The 14442-nt window shown below is 38.9% G+C and overlaps 1 protein-coding gene across 1 annotated transcript in view; it reads left to right on the top strand.

The window, feature by feature from the left end:
* LOC102802038 (alpha-mannosidase 2-like) overlaps positions 1 to 14144 on the top strand; it is a 60942-nt gene extending 46798 nt beyond the window's left edge. The window contains exons 18-22 of the mRNA XM_085494603.1: positions 706 to 842; positions 2153 to 2294; positions 9709 to 9845; positions 10944 to 11246; positions 11691 to 14144. Coding sequence (XP_085350729.1) covers positions 706 to 842; positions 2153 to 2294; positions 9709 to 9845; positions 10944 to 11246; positions 11691 to 11846 — 875 coding nt within the window. The 3' untranslated portion in view covers positions 11847 to 14144. The remainder of the gene's footprint in view (positions 1 to 705; positions 843 to 2152; positions 2295 to 9708; positions 9846 to 10943; positions 11247 to 11690) is intronic.
* The last annotated feature ends 298 nt before the right edge of the window (positions 14145 to 14442 follow it).

The following is a 14442-nucleotide window of genomic DNA, read 5'->3' as shown; positions in this document are numbered from 1 at the left end:
CACAGCGGGTAGAGTAACATGGGTGCTCAGACGAATGAGAACAGTACCCACATGAATATAACACATGCTCTATAGAGAGCTGCTGACCAGGATTCACTCAAAAACGGTTTGCAACTTTGTGGAGAACATTTATTAATGTATACAAGTGCAGTAAAATGCCACTTGATGGGGATATTGTTTTCCCGCCGTGTTATGTAATTTAAAACATCGTTTCTATTTGTATGGTTAGCTCTGGAGTGATAACATTGACACTTACAATGTAGTATCCAAAAATATTGCCTGGAACAAAAATAAAAAATCAACCTTTTCACCACCAGACTTTCTTAGCCAAAGTTTGATGCGCATTTTTTTTTTATATTCTTCAATATTTTTGGAAATGAGCCCTAGTTTTGGAGCCAGCAAACAAAATTTGAGTCAATTTTCAGTTTTTACTGGGAGTCTTCTGAAAAAAAGTGCAGACTGTAAACGGGACTATTTTGTGGATTGATGATGAAAAGAAGAAACTGGGGGTGAAAAGGTTAAAGCGAGGGAGTCGTCACCTGCGAATGCGTCAGATGGCCATATCATGTCATTGTTTACAAACAAGCGTCTACCCATGAGCCTTTGCGTTTTAGCGTGTGTTGTTATCACCGCTCGGGACTCCCGCGCGTGCGCAGGTGACAACCCTTCGGCTTTAAAGATGACTCGTTTTGTGTTTGTTTACAGGAGTGGATGGCACAGCAGTTGAAATCTACAACATAGTCGACATACTGAACCATAAAAATAAAGAAATTGTTATGAGATTGAAAACTGGAATTGAAAATAATGATAAAATATTTTTTACAGATTTAAATGGTTTTCAAGTAAGTATTCTGTTTACACCCATGTCTATGACTTGAAACTCACAATAAACTGTAATTTGAAATGTACAAAAAATGCGATTAAAAATTTGAAATTCACATTCCACAGATTTGAAATTCATGGTAAACTAATCTGAAATTCATGGTAAACTGAATTGAAATTAGTAATAAAATGTAATTTGAAATTCACAATAAAGTCATGGTAAAGTAATTAGAAATTCATAGTAAACCTGATTTGAAATTCATAACAAAATGTGATTTGAAATTCACAACTGATTTGAAATTCCCGATAAACTGATTTGAAATTCACAATAAACTGTGACATGACAAAAATTTTAAAAAAAGTTAAAAATACACTTTGCATACCAGTAATGGATAAGTTCTTTGCATGAGTTAGAGTGTTATCACATAACCATGGTGCATATCAGGATGAGTGAAATATCATAAACTGATGTTGCAGCTTTAAACGTCATCAGTCTGTGATTGCTCAAACGATACACAGGGAAAACCAAATCTTGCGATGCTATGCTATCTTATTTGTAGAGCTGGTTGGTATTCATGGTTTGATAGGCTGTATTATAGCGTACTAGCCCATGAAATCGCTTGTTTCAACCAGTTCTACAAACCAAGTATAGAGGAGTAACCCTATGGAATAACTAACCACCCAATATCAGAAATTCAGCCTCATTAGGCATTTTTAAGAAAACTTGCAAAATATATCTTAGTAAAAATTTTGTTGTGAATGGATCAAGCCTATAGTGTGTATATTGTGTATTTTGTTTCTACAGAGGGACCAATGAAAATTACTTTATTGTATATTGGCCTACCCTATTTAAATAAAGTATTAAATAAATAAATAAATAAACAGGTGATATCAAATGATACTATTACCGTACCGTATCAAGTCCATAAAGGTTTTATCATATACCTTACAGGTGTAATTACAATTTTACCATGGTGTGACCGCAACCACACAATGAAATTTAGAATGACATGTTTTGTTTTGATTTATGAAAGCCAGGCGAGATACGGGAAATTATTGCCTGATGTGAGGGCGCACTTCCCATAGTGTTCCGAAGCTAGGCAATACAAGGTATATGATAATAATCTCTATTTATACAATATTTTTGGTCTAATTGCCGAGTGCCTGGAAGAAATCAAACTGTGATAAACTTTATTTATTATAAGCAATGTTTTTTTTAATTATCTCACAATCATTCTTTATTTGGCAATTGCATTTCCTAATAAGGTAAGTTGCACCGATACCTCAATCAATCATGGCATGAAGACAGATTCATTTTCTCTTTCATTAGATTCAAAAACGGAAATATTTGACCAAAGTTCCCTTGCAAGGTAATGTTTACCCAATGCCACTGATGGCATATCTAGAAGATGATACATCAAGACTTACTTTACACACAGCACAGCCTTTAGGAGTAGCTTCTCTAGAAAAAGGTAAGTGACTTTGATATCAGTTGATGTCAGCAGATACGAATGATTACCGCCAGAGTTTTCTATCAATTCTCTGCCAGTAATCACAAATATCTGCTGACATTATTAACCTAGGAGAAAATATTATGGGATTATATATTTATTACATGTTTATTACCGCAGAATGACAAAGTGAAATATTTTCATTGTAACTATTGTTAGAATAACTCTGAATGCAAATATATCATTGTGCTTGCCTCGTATGGTAATTTTGTTGAGGCCATGGTGTTCTATGTCATGAAAATGCCTTATGTATACTGTGTGGCAATTCTCTGCATTCATGATATTTGCTTCAAGTTGCTAGGATTTTGTTTAACTTTCAATTAATAATTACGAAAATACACACAGAAGCTTGCCAAAATAGTACCACGATCTGTGGTTGTAAAACAATGTAAACCCAGAAGCTCTGAACAGCCTTTATGGCAAGTTCTACAGATGTGACGTCACACAATAGTAATACGTGTTTTCAATCTGCTAACCTCACAGTGTGGTGATATGCAAGTTATGCATCTGTTAAAATCAATAATTCATAGCATACGAGTCAGTACTTTGAGACTTTTACCGTTTGTGTCATACAGACAAAAGCAGCTTATGAAATTACTTTTTGCTTGCAGGGCTTGTAACTTTTATGAAGGGCTTGTCACTTTCTTACAGGATGGGTAACTTCATGCAGGGCTGGTAACTTTCATGCAGGGCTGGTAACTTTCATGCAGGGCTGGTAACTTTCATGTAGGGCTGGTAACTTTCATGCAGGGCTGGTAACTTTCATGCAGGGCTGGTAACTTTCATGCAGGGCTGGTAACTTTCATGCAGGGCTGGTAACTTTCATGCAGGGCTGGTAACTTTCATGCAGGGCTGGTAACTTTCATGCAGGGCTGGTAACTTTCATGCAGGGCTGGTAACTTTCATGCAGGGCTGGTAAATTTCATGCAGGGCTGGTAAATTTCATGCAGGGCTGGTAACTTTCATGCAGGGCTGGTAACTTTCATGCAGGGCTGGTAACTTTCATGCAGGGCTGGTAACTTTCATGCAGGGCTGGTAACTTTCATGCAGGGCTGGTAACTTTCATGCAGGGCTGGTAACTTTCATGCTGGGCTGGTAACTTTCATGCAGGGCTGGTAACTTTCATGCAGGGCTGGTAACTTCCATGCAGGGCTGGTAACTTTCATGCAGGGCTGGTAACTTTCATGCAGGGCTGGTAACTTTCATGCAGGGCTGGTAACTTTCATGCAGGGCTGGTAACTTTCATGCTGGGCTGGTAACTTTCATGCAGGGCTGGTAACTTTCATGCAGGGCTGGTAACTTTCATGCAGGGCTGGTAACTTTCATGCAGGGCTGGTAACTTTCATGCAGGGCTGGTAACTTTCATGCAGGGCTGGTAACTTTCATGCAGGGCTGGTAACTTTCATGCAGGGCTGGTAACTTTCATGCAGGGCTGGTAACTTTCATGCAGGGCTGGTAACTTTCATGCAGGGCTGGTAACTTTCATGTAGGGCTGGTAACTTTCATGTAGGGCTGGTAACTTTCATGTAGGGCTGGTAACTTTCATGCAGGGCTGGTAACTTTCATGCAGGGCTGGTAACTTTCATGCAGGGCTGGTAACTTTCATGCAGGGCTGGTAACTTTCATGCAGGGCTGGTAACGTTCATGCAGGGCTGGTAACGTTCATGCAGGGCTGGTAACTTTCATGCAGGGCTGGTAACTTTCATGCAGGGCTGGTAACTTTCATGCAGGGCTGGTAACTTTCATGCAGGGCTGGTAACTTTCATGCAGGGCTGGTAACTTTCATGCAGGGCTGGTAACTTTCATGCAGGGCTGGTAACTTTCATGCAGGGCTGGTAACTTTCATGCAGGGCTGGTAACTTTCATGCAGGGCTGGTAACTTTCATGCAGGGCTGGTAACTTTCATGCAGGGCTGGTAACTTTCATGCAGGGCTGGTAACTTTCATGCAGGGCTGGTAACTTTCATGCAGGGCTGGTAACTTTCATGCAGGGCTGGTAACTTTCATGCAGGGCTGGTAACTTTCATGCTGGGCTGGTAACTTTCATGCTGGGCTGGTAACTTTCATGCTGGGCTGGTAACTTTCATGCTGGGCTGGTAACTTTCATGCTGGGCTGGTAACTTTCATGCAGGGCTGGTAACTTTCATGCAGGGCTGGTAACTTTCATGTAGGGCTGGTAACTTTCATGCAGGGCTGGTAACTTTCATGCAGGGCTGGTAACTTTCATGCAGGGCTGGTAACTTTCATGCAGGGCTGGTAACTTTCATGCAGGGCTGGTAACATTCATGCAGGGCTGGTAACTTTCATGCAGGGCTGGTAACTTTCATGCAGGGCTGGTAACTTTCATGCAGGGCTGGTAACGTTCATGCAGGGCTGGTAGCTTTCATGCAGGGCTGGTAGCTTTCATGCAGGGCTGGTAGCTTTCATGCAGGGCTGGTAGCTTTCATGCAGGGCTGGTAGCTTTCGAACATGGCTTGTAACTTTCATACATGGCTTGTAACTTTCATGCAGGGCTGGTAACTTGCATACATGGCTTGTAACTTTCATGCATGGCTTGTAACATTCATGCATGGCTTGTAACTTTCATGCAGGGCTGGTAACTTTCATACATAGCTTGTAACTTTCATGCAGGGCTGGTAACTTTCATACATGGCTTGTAACTTTCATGCATGGCTTGTAACTTTCATGCAGGGCTTGTAACTTTCATACATGGCTTGTAACATTCATGCAGGGCTGGTAACTTTCATGCAGGGCTTGTAACTTTCTTGCAGGGCTTGTAACTTTCATGCAGGGCTGGTAACTTTCATGCAGGGCTGGTAACTTTCATGCAGGGCCGGTAACTTTCATGCAGGGCTTGTAACTTTCTTGCAGGGCTGGTAACTTTCTTGCAGGGCTGGTAACTGTCATGCAGGGCTTGTAACTGTCATGCAGGGCTGGTAACTTTCATGCAGGGCTGGTAACTTTCATGCAGGGCTGGTAACTTTCATGCAGGGCTTGTAACTTTCATACATGGCTTGTAACTTTCATACATGGCTTGTAACTTTCATACATGGCTTGTAACTTTCATGCAGGGCTGGTAACTTTCATGCATGGCTTGTAACTTTCATACATAGCTTGTAACTTTCATGCAGGGCTGGTAACTTTCATACATGGCTTGTAACTTTCATGCATGGCTTGTAACTTTCATGCAGGGCTTGTAACTTTCATACATGGCTTGTAACATTCATGCAGGGCTGGTAACATTCATACATGGCTGGTAACTTTCATGCAGGGCTTGTAACTTTCTTGCAGGGCTTGTAACTTTCATACTGGGCTGGTAGCTTTCATACATGGCTTGTAACATTCATGCATGGCTTGTAACTTTCATGCAGGGCTGGTAACTTTCATACATAGCTTGTAACTTTCATGCAGGGCTGGTAACTTTCATACATGGCTTGTAACTTTCATGCATGGCTTGTAACTTTCATGCAGGGCTTGTAACTTTCATGCAGGGCTGGTAACTTTCATGCAGGGCTGGTAACTTTCATGCAGGGCTTGTAACTTTCATACATGGCTTGTAACTTTCATGCAGGGCTGGTAACTTGCATACGTGGCTTGTAACTTTCATGCAGGGCTGGTAACTTTCATGCAGGGCTTGTAACTTTCATGCAGGGCTGGTAACTTTCATACATGGCTTGTAACTTTCATGCAGGGCTGGTAACTTTCTTGCAGGGCTGGTAACTTTCTTGCAGGGCTGGTAACTTTCTTGCAGGGCTGGTAACTTTCATGCAGGGCTGGTAACTTTCATGCAGGGCTGGTAACTTTCATGCAGGGCTTGTAACTTTCATACTGGGCTTGTAACTTTCATACTGGGCTGGTAGCTTTCATACATGGCTTGTAACATTCATGCATGGCTTGTAACTTTCATGCAGGGCTGGTAACTTTCATACATAGCTTGTAACTTTCATGCAGGGCTGGTAACTTTCATACATGGCTTGTAACTTTCATGCATGGCTTGTAACTTTCATGCAGGGCTTGTAACTTTCATACATGGCTTGTAACATTCATGCAGGGCTGGTAACTTTCATGCAGGGCTTGTAACTTTCTTGCAGGGCTTGTAACTTTCATGCAGGGCTGGTAACTTTCATGCAGGGCTGGTAACTTTCATGCAGGGCCGGTAACTTTCATGCAGGGCTTGTAACTTTCTTGCAGGGCTGGTAACTTTCTTGCAGGGCTGGTAACTGTCATGCAGGGCTTGTAACTGTCATGCAGGGCTGGTAACTTTCATGCAGGGCTGGTAACTTTCATGCAGGGCTGGTAACTTTCATGCAGGGCTTGTAACTTTCATACATGGCTTGTAACTTTCATACATGGCTTGTAACTTTCATACATGGCTTGTAACTTTCATGCAGGGCTGGTAACTTTCATGCATGGCTTGTAACTTTCATGCATGGCTTGTAACTTTCATGCAGGGCTGGTAACTTTCATACATGGCTTGTAACTTTCATGCAGGGCTGGTAACTTTCATGCATGGCTTGTAACTTTCATGCAGGGCTTGTAACTTTCATGCAGGGCTTGTAACTTTCATACAGGGCTGGTAGCTTTCATACATGGCTTGTAACTTTCATGCATGGCTTGTAACTGTCATGCAGGGCTGGTAACTTTCATACATGGCTTGTAACTTTCATGCAGGGCTGGTAACTTTCATACATGGCTTGTAACTTTCATGCAGGGCTGGTAACTTTCATACATGGCTTGTAACTTTCATGCAGGGCTTGTAACTTTCTTGCAGGGCTTGTAACTTTCATGCCGGGCTTGTAACTTTCATGCCGGGCTTGTAACTTTCATGCAGGGCTGGTAACTTTCATGCAGGGCTGGTAACTTTCATGCAGGGCTTGTAACTTTCTTGCAGGGCTGGTAATTTTCATGCAGGGCTGGTAACTTTCATGCAGGGCTGGTAACTTTCATGCAGGGCTGGTAGCTTTCATACATGGCTTGTAACTTTCATGCAGGGCTGGTAACTTTCATGCCGGGATTGTAACTTTCATGCAGGGCTGGTAACTTTCATGCCGGGCTTGTAACTTTCATGCAGAGCTGGTAACTTTCATGCAGGGCTGGTAACTTTCATGCAGGGCTGGTAACTTTCATGCAGGGCTGGTAACTTTCATGCAGGGCTGGTAACTTTCTTGCAGGGCTGGTAACTTTCATGCAGGGCTGGTAACTTTCATGCAGGGCTGGTAGCTTTCTTGCTGCGCTTGCAACTTTTATGCAGGGCTGAGGTATGTAAATGTGTCGAAATGGACATAGTGCGAGTGGTTAGTGCTAGTAGCACTAATCCGAAAAACTACTAGATCTAGTGCTAAAATGGCACTAGATCTAGTGCTAAAACGGCACTAGATCTAGTGCTAAAATGTACATCGTGCTAGTGACATTGATATCGCGTTGTCAACGACGTCAAGACATCCCGTAATTCTCTGAAAATAAATTAATATTTACGTAAAATTGTTGTATCCTTCATTCATTGGAAATGTGCTACAGTGGGAAAATTGAGAATGTCATTGTCCACGTTTGTCGTAATAGACCGTTGGAACAACGGGATCGGCCGGGAAACTAGCTGAAACAGTGAAACTGCAGGTTTTACAAATTGTGAATAGATATACTGTATGAAATGGTATTGTGAGGAAGTTTGTGTTTTCAACTTTGGCGAATGGAAACTTTATGTAAATGGTGTAATTCAGCGTTGATTTTTTTTAAATCGCTGATCTGCCGTTTTATTTCTGGTCGGCGCCACACTTAATGAAAATAGATCTTCGAAAATGAAATTAAGATGCCATATGTGAACTAAATACAAAATTGGTATACTCCTAGTCTAAGTCCCGGGTCCCTGTAAAGCTCGGTGGATGTTGTGTGTACTGCGACCTGTGAATGGGCATATACATTTTCACGCAATCCTGTTGTTACATTGTATCATGGAGGAACTAACGGAATATGATGCAACCTCACTGATTTTTTGATTTTTTAACGTGACCATATTATATATGTCTAGACACTTTCTCTGCAATAATATTTTTAGGAGCCCTTAGGATTTTTTGTTGTAGACTCTCGAAATCTTGTTCTTGTTACAGTTGCTAATAATTAAAACATGTGCAGTAACAAGTTCATCTGTTGAATTTCTGGTTGTGAAATACGTATTTTAACCCTTCACAGCTAAATAAACCCAGTGTATGGTCGCGTTAAAAAAATGGGATCAAGAAATCGTCCAGGGCTATTTTTCGGCAGTTTTTAAATTTATTTTTTAAAACATTTTGTCATAATTTATCGGACATTTCAATCGTTCCTGACACCTAAATCAGTCTATTCATGGAGCTAAAATAAGATTATTTTAGCTCCATGGTCTATTTAAGTTTTTATTCAAGAGCGTGTTTATTTTGACTAGCGTAAGCTCCCTTTGGACAAAGAGCTGTTATCACTGTAAACAATGTTAAATTATTCTTCTTATGCTAAGTTCATCTTTGAAAACAACTATTTTTTTATTTAAAAAAAATCACGCCATTTTCCCATCAAAATCCAAGCCAAAAGAGCGTACTACAACATCGGCAAATCTTTTCCGCGTTCCGTTCAATAACATTAACATATTTAAATGAGCTATGGTGATTTGAACGCGTTGGCATCATCCAGCATTTTGATTGGTTAATTAGCGATTTGACCTATTAGCTCAACTCACGCAAGAGAAACATGGCGGATACCCTACCGCATCGAGCGTTTATATGCGATCGGAATCATTTGCTTACGATGAAACTAAGTTGAATTCTATTTGAATCAACGAATTTATTTTTTGTGTGTTATTATAATCACTACTGAATAATATTCAACGGGCGAATTTACGGCAGAATCCGGTATTATATAAAGAAAGTATTATTATGGACATCTTGCGCATATTGCCGATGTTTTATACTGTTTGTAGTTTGCACATGAAAGTGGTTGTTGATGCCCCTCCTATTATTCAACGTCGTTGACAATGCGATAACAATGCCACTCGCACTGTGCACATTTTAGCACTAGATCTAGTACCATTTTAGCACTAGATCTAGTGCCATTTTTGCGCTTGATCTAGTGCTTTTTCGGATTAGTGCTACTAGCACTAGCCACTAGTACTACGCCCATTTCGACACATTTACATACATGCAGGGCTGGTAGCTTTCTTGCTGCGCTTGTAACTTTCATGCAGGGCTGGTAACTTTCTTAAAGGGCTGGACAAATCTGAAAGTTACAGTGTCTTTCTTGTACAAAATTGTGTAAGAATATAAAAAAAAAAGTGGAGAACATATTTTTTTTTTGGGGGGGGGGGTCTGGTAGTGAAAAGTTTGAAAATCTAATTTGCATAAGTTTTATTTCAGGTTGGATTGATATTTTTATGGACAGGAAATTAGAACAAGATGATAATCGTGGTTTACAGCAAGGTGTAAAGGATAACAAAAAAACACCAAATTTATTCAGAATATTATTAGAAAGAAAAACAGACACAACTCAAAAGGTGAAGTATTCTGTTGTTTTTTTTGGGAAGAATATTGTTTTGTTTTTTCACTTCACACATGGTCTGTCTGCCGTGTCAGATTGTTTGCTATCTGTTTTTTTACCTCTCTGTGCTTACATAAATTTTGTTCTAATGAGAAATTTGCAACAGAAACCACTTTTTGTGACTTTCTGGTAGATTAAATCTTGATCAGATACATATGTGGGACAATAATAATTATGAAATTACACATGTACACCATTGTTACCACAATCACCACAGTTATTGGACTGTACATAAATCCTGATAGCTCAGTGCAACGTTTGGGCAGCGTGTACACTGAAAAAAGTTTGACAGTAAGTGACAACACTGAGGTGATATAGTTTATTTATCTGCCCTGTCTTACATCACACTGTGGTGATAAGCAAGTCATTTATGTGATAGAGTAGTGTGTTTACTACACTCAACCAATTATTACACTCATCCATGTCCTTCCTACAAATGAATTATACAGAGAGGAAGAAAATAACTTACTGTAGAATACTTTATTTTTGCTTGGAATTTATTTTCGCTATTTTCGCTGAAGGGATATTTCCGTGAAAATAAAATCCAGCGAATATACTTTTTTCCCTATATTTCACATTAAACTCATCAAAAATCAGTGAAAATAAATTCCAAAATAAAAAACGCTCCAAAAAGCCTTTTCAGCGAAAATGTATTCCAGCGAAAATAAAGTATTCCACAGTAAATTCCATGGTGGCTTTGTCTTTTTCATAAAAACTTATAACAAGTGACGTTGTCCTCAATAATTTCAATATATCCTTTACAGTATTTACCTATGTTACTAATATGAGACATATTTAGATAGTTTATTCCACACAATGTGGATATATGGTGGTTTTGAAAGCATGCTAAGCTAACTTGAAGCAAGATTAAATTTAGCTTAATTCTAGAGTTATGCTTGAATAATAATACTGTTTATACACTTCATGCTCGCAAACAATTTTTTCACTTCGGTGCATTTACAGCAACTTTATATAATTAAAACACCATACTTTTACATTTTTGTTTATAGATTTGTCTAAAATATTCTTTGAAAATGTTTTATTTTTATTTCAGGTGAATACAAGCCCAACGGGATATCCATCACTTCTAAGCAATGCCGTCAGCTACACGTTAAACCATCCAATTATTACGTTAGCAACGAACGACCTTAATCAGGATTTAGATATTGTGACAGAGTTTTTACCATTTCCAAACCAACTGTCATGTGACATTCAATTACTTAATTTGCGATTTATACATGATATGAAAGAAGGGGGATCTATACCTGGAGAGGGCGCTCTACTGTTGTTACATCGTCATGGGTTTGATTGTAAATATCCAGCTACAGGTCTAAGTTGTTCAACCAATCAAGGGCAGGTAAGTTACGTTTCAGCAACTCGCTACACATTATAATGGTGGGATAAATTTCTAATTTTTCGCCACTGTAAATTTTCTACAATTGAGCCACATTTGTGATGACAACATTTCCTGATAACAGTTTTGCTGTCTCAAATATCTTAAAGGGCGGCAGTCGCCGTGCCGCGTCCTGTTCGATATGGGACTCATAGCGACGTATACAACGCGTGTAAAATACATTGTTTATTTACATGAAATTGGAACACGCGCTGCGCGACGACCACCGCGCTTAAACAAGACTCACAAAAATAAAGCTGTTTTTGAATTAATACTGTGGTTAGCATTAGAGTATAACAGAGGCAAACATTTTTATTTTTAATTGAATATAAACAAATTTATTGAATATAAATTTTATAATATTGATATTCCATGAAATTAATGTTCATTGTTTATTGTTCACTGCAGGTTTCCCTTGGTGAAATGTTTCATGAAGATATTATAACTGTAAAAGAAACAACATCAACATCACTCACAATGATGCATGATAAAGAAACAATTGATACAAGTGTGTCACAATATATTGAGCCTATGGAGATAAAAGCTTTTAGAATGACATTTTGATAACCTAAATAGAAATAAGGATAGCACCATCTATTGTCATTGTCTGGAAATCTTCTGTATGGCGCCCTCTATAGGTTTTGAAGAGAAATCAGACTGTACAAAGAAAGGTTTTTTAAACTTGCATTATGATGTCCACAAATGATGAAACTTTTGTGATAGCGCCCTCTGTTGACTGTAGGAGGAAATCCTCTATATGAAGTCCTTAATTGGGTTCAAAGAAAAATTAAATGGCATACTATGAATTCATTATTCACTGGGTTGCAATTTCTCTGTTGTCGGAATCAGTTCCTTTTGTACCTCCGATCCCTAACCCTAACCCTACCTGCCAGCACTCCCCATTTAATTGTACATGCCCCTCCTAAGTACATCTATAGTTATCTAGAGGGGGGGCATATACAAATGAATTGGGTAACTGGGAGTGAGTGTTAGAGTTGGGGAGTTTGAAATGACAATAAAACCCAGTGAATATGATCAAAATATCAAAATAATGAAATGATAAGTCGGTGAAAATGAGTGGTATTACAGTAGGCCCACAACATCAGTTTAAAATAAGTTGTAAACAATATTTTGGTATCCTCGGGGCGGAGCCACGTCAAAAGATGTTCCACGTTCTATGGGCTCTGTGCACGCTGCTGAGGAACGCAGAACGCCAAGCAAAGAGCCGGTGAAAATTCAAGAAAGCAGGAACTCAACTTTGAAGTAATCCTGAACAATCAAATTTATATGCGTTACACATGCAGGGGTAATCTTGTTACACTGTTCATGGGAGTCTCAACAACCATCCCAAAGTACCATTTCCTGAGAGTTTTCGGCCTTTGTTTTCACCGTGACGGTTGTCATGCGGTGAAAATGCCCGGATGTCTGCCCCCGAGAATACACAAGTAGAAATTGTTGTTATAGTGCCCAATTGACTGAATATGAAAAATGCTCTATGCAATACTGCATTTATTTGATTAGATGCCTACTTTGAAATATGATTTTGAAGTTCTCGATCTGATGCATAAAGCAAGATTTGAGTTGATTGATTTTTATGTGACTTAGCTCTGTGTACATTGCAGCTTACAAAGTATTTGTCTTTAATGATAAACTGTCTATAATTTTAAGTGCATCTCAGTGTTTTTGTTTTACTATCTGTTGTTTGACTTGTATTCTTGTGCAGTATACATGACCTTTAAAAGGTTACACATCCTGGTATTTTGCATGACCTTTGGAAGGTCATACATCCTGGTATTTTGCATGACCTCTAAAAGGTCACACATCCTGGTATTTTACATGACCTCTAAAAGGTTACACATCCTGGTATTTTGCATGACCTCTAAAAGGTCAAACATCGTGGCACTTTGAGTTGCAAATTCTTTATTGAGACCCCCCCCCCCCCCCCCCCGCAAATAAAATGCATAAAATTGTCCTTGAAGTTCAGAAACCGGTAACTGGCGGTAGTCTCAGTACACAAAGGGTCACACAAAGGACCAGGATGTGTGACCTTTAGGGGACATGAATGTACCAGGATGTGTGACATGGAGGTCATGTATGTCATGTTATAGAGCTTTATTCATAGATATCTATCTCAGAAGGAAAGATGTACATAATGAAGCCTGTATAAAAATACAATATTCATAAATCCAAATTACTAGAAAATTGTTGAAGTATTGACACGTGTCAATCATATTCAAAGCAGAATTTTCTGAGATTGAGAAGATAATTAAATTATCTATGATATAAATCAATTCTAGAGTGTGTTTTTTTTTAAACTTTGTGCTCGACCACAGTGTCAGACAATGAATGTCACTGCTCGTTTTCAGAATATTCTATGTTTGGGACTACTTGACATGGCTATGTGAGCATTGTGGCAATTTTGATGTGAAATCATGGCATCAACCAGGCCTTGTTAAACAAGCGCCTGCAGACTTTTACCAAGATTCCCTCAGAATTACATATATTAGTTATTAGTAAGTAAAATCTCTGAGTGGATTTAGCCTTTGCAATGAGTCTGTCACATTCACCCAGGTTAGGGAGGTGGTCGACCCCTTTAAGATGTCCAAGTACGATTTGAACTTTGGTCCATTGATCACAAGTTGAATGCAACAAACTACTATGTCATCAGTGACCAGTTAAATATTAAAAATATATATTTTGTGAATTCAATTATGATTCAAGATATGAGCATTTTTACCATGTGTTGGATATTTACTAGCTGATCAAGTTAAAAATTCAGCTTTATTATGTATTAAGAAAAATGGAATTGCTGTTTTTATGGATAAAAAAAGACAAATGAAATAAAAATAATTTTTCAAATCATGATTATCATTTTCTTTTGAACCCAAAGTCAACTATTATAAAATCGTCTTTGCAGGCATTTTTTTTAACAGTTTGAAGGCTCATGTCAAATAGTAATTTTACGGCATGCCCATTTAGTTTTAAATAAAATGAAATTAAATAAAAATGCATAAAGTGTGCAAATTGTTCTGAATTCTTGGTGGAAAAATGATATGGCCTTCAAAGCTTTAAAATGAAGTACATGCACTCAGATATCTGCATTTAAAAAGATGGGGTGAATCAAAGTAATATTTAAGGCGCCCTCTACAGGCATTACAGA

Source organism: Saccoglossus kowalevskii, chromosome 20, assembly GCF_978046115.1.
Source record: "Saccoglossus kowalevskii chromosome 20, keSacKowa6.1, whole genome shotgun sequence".
In the NCBI taxonomy this organism is placed as follows: domain Eukaryota; kingdom Metazoa; phylum Hemichordata; class Enteropneusta; family Harrimaniidae; genus Saccoglossus; species Saccoglossus kowalevskii.
This window is presented reverse-complemented; position numbering and strand designations above follow the sequence as displayed.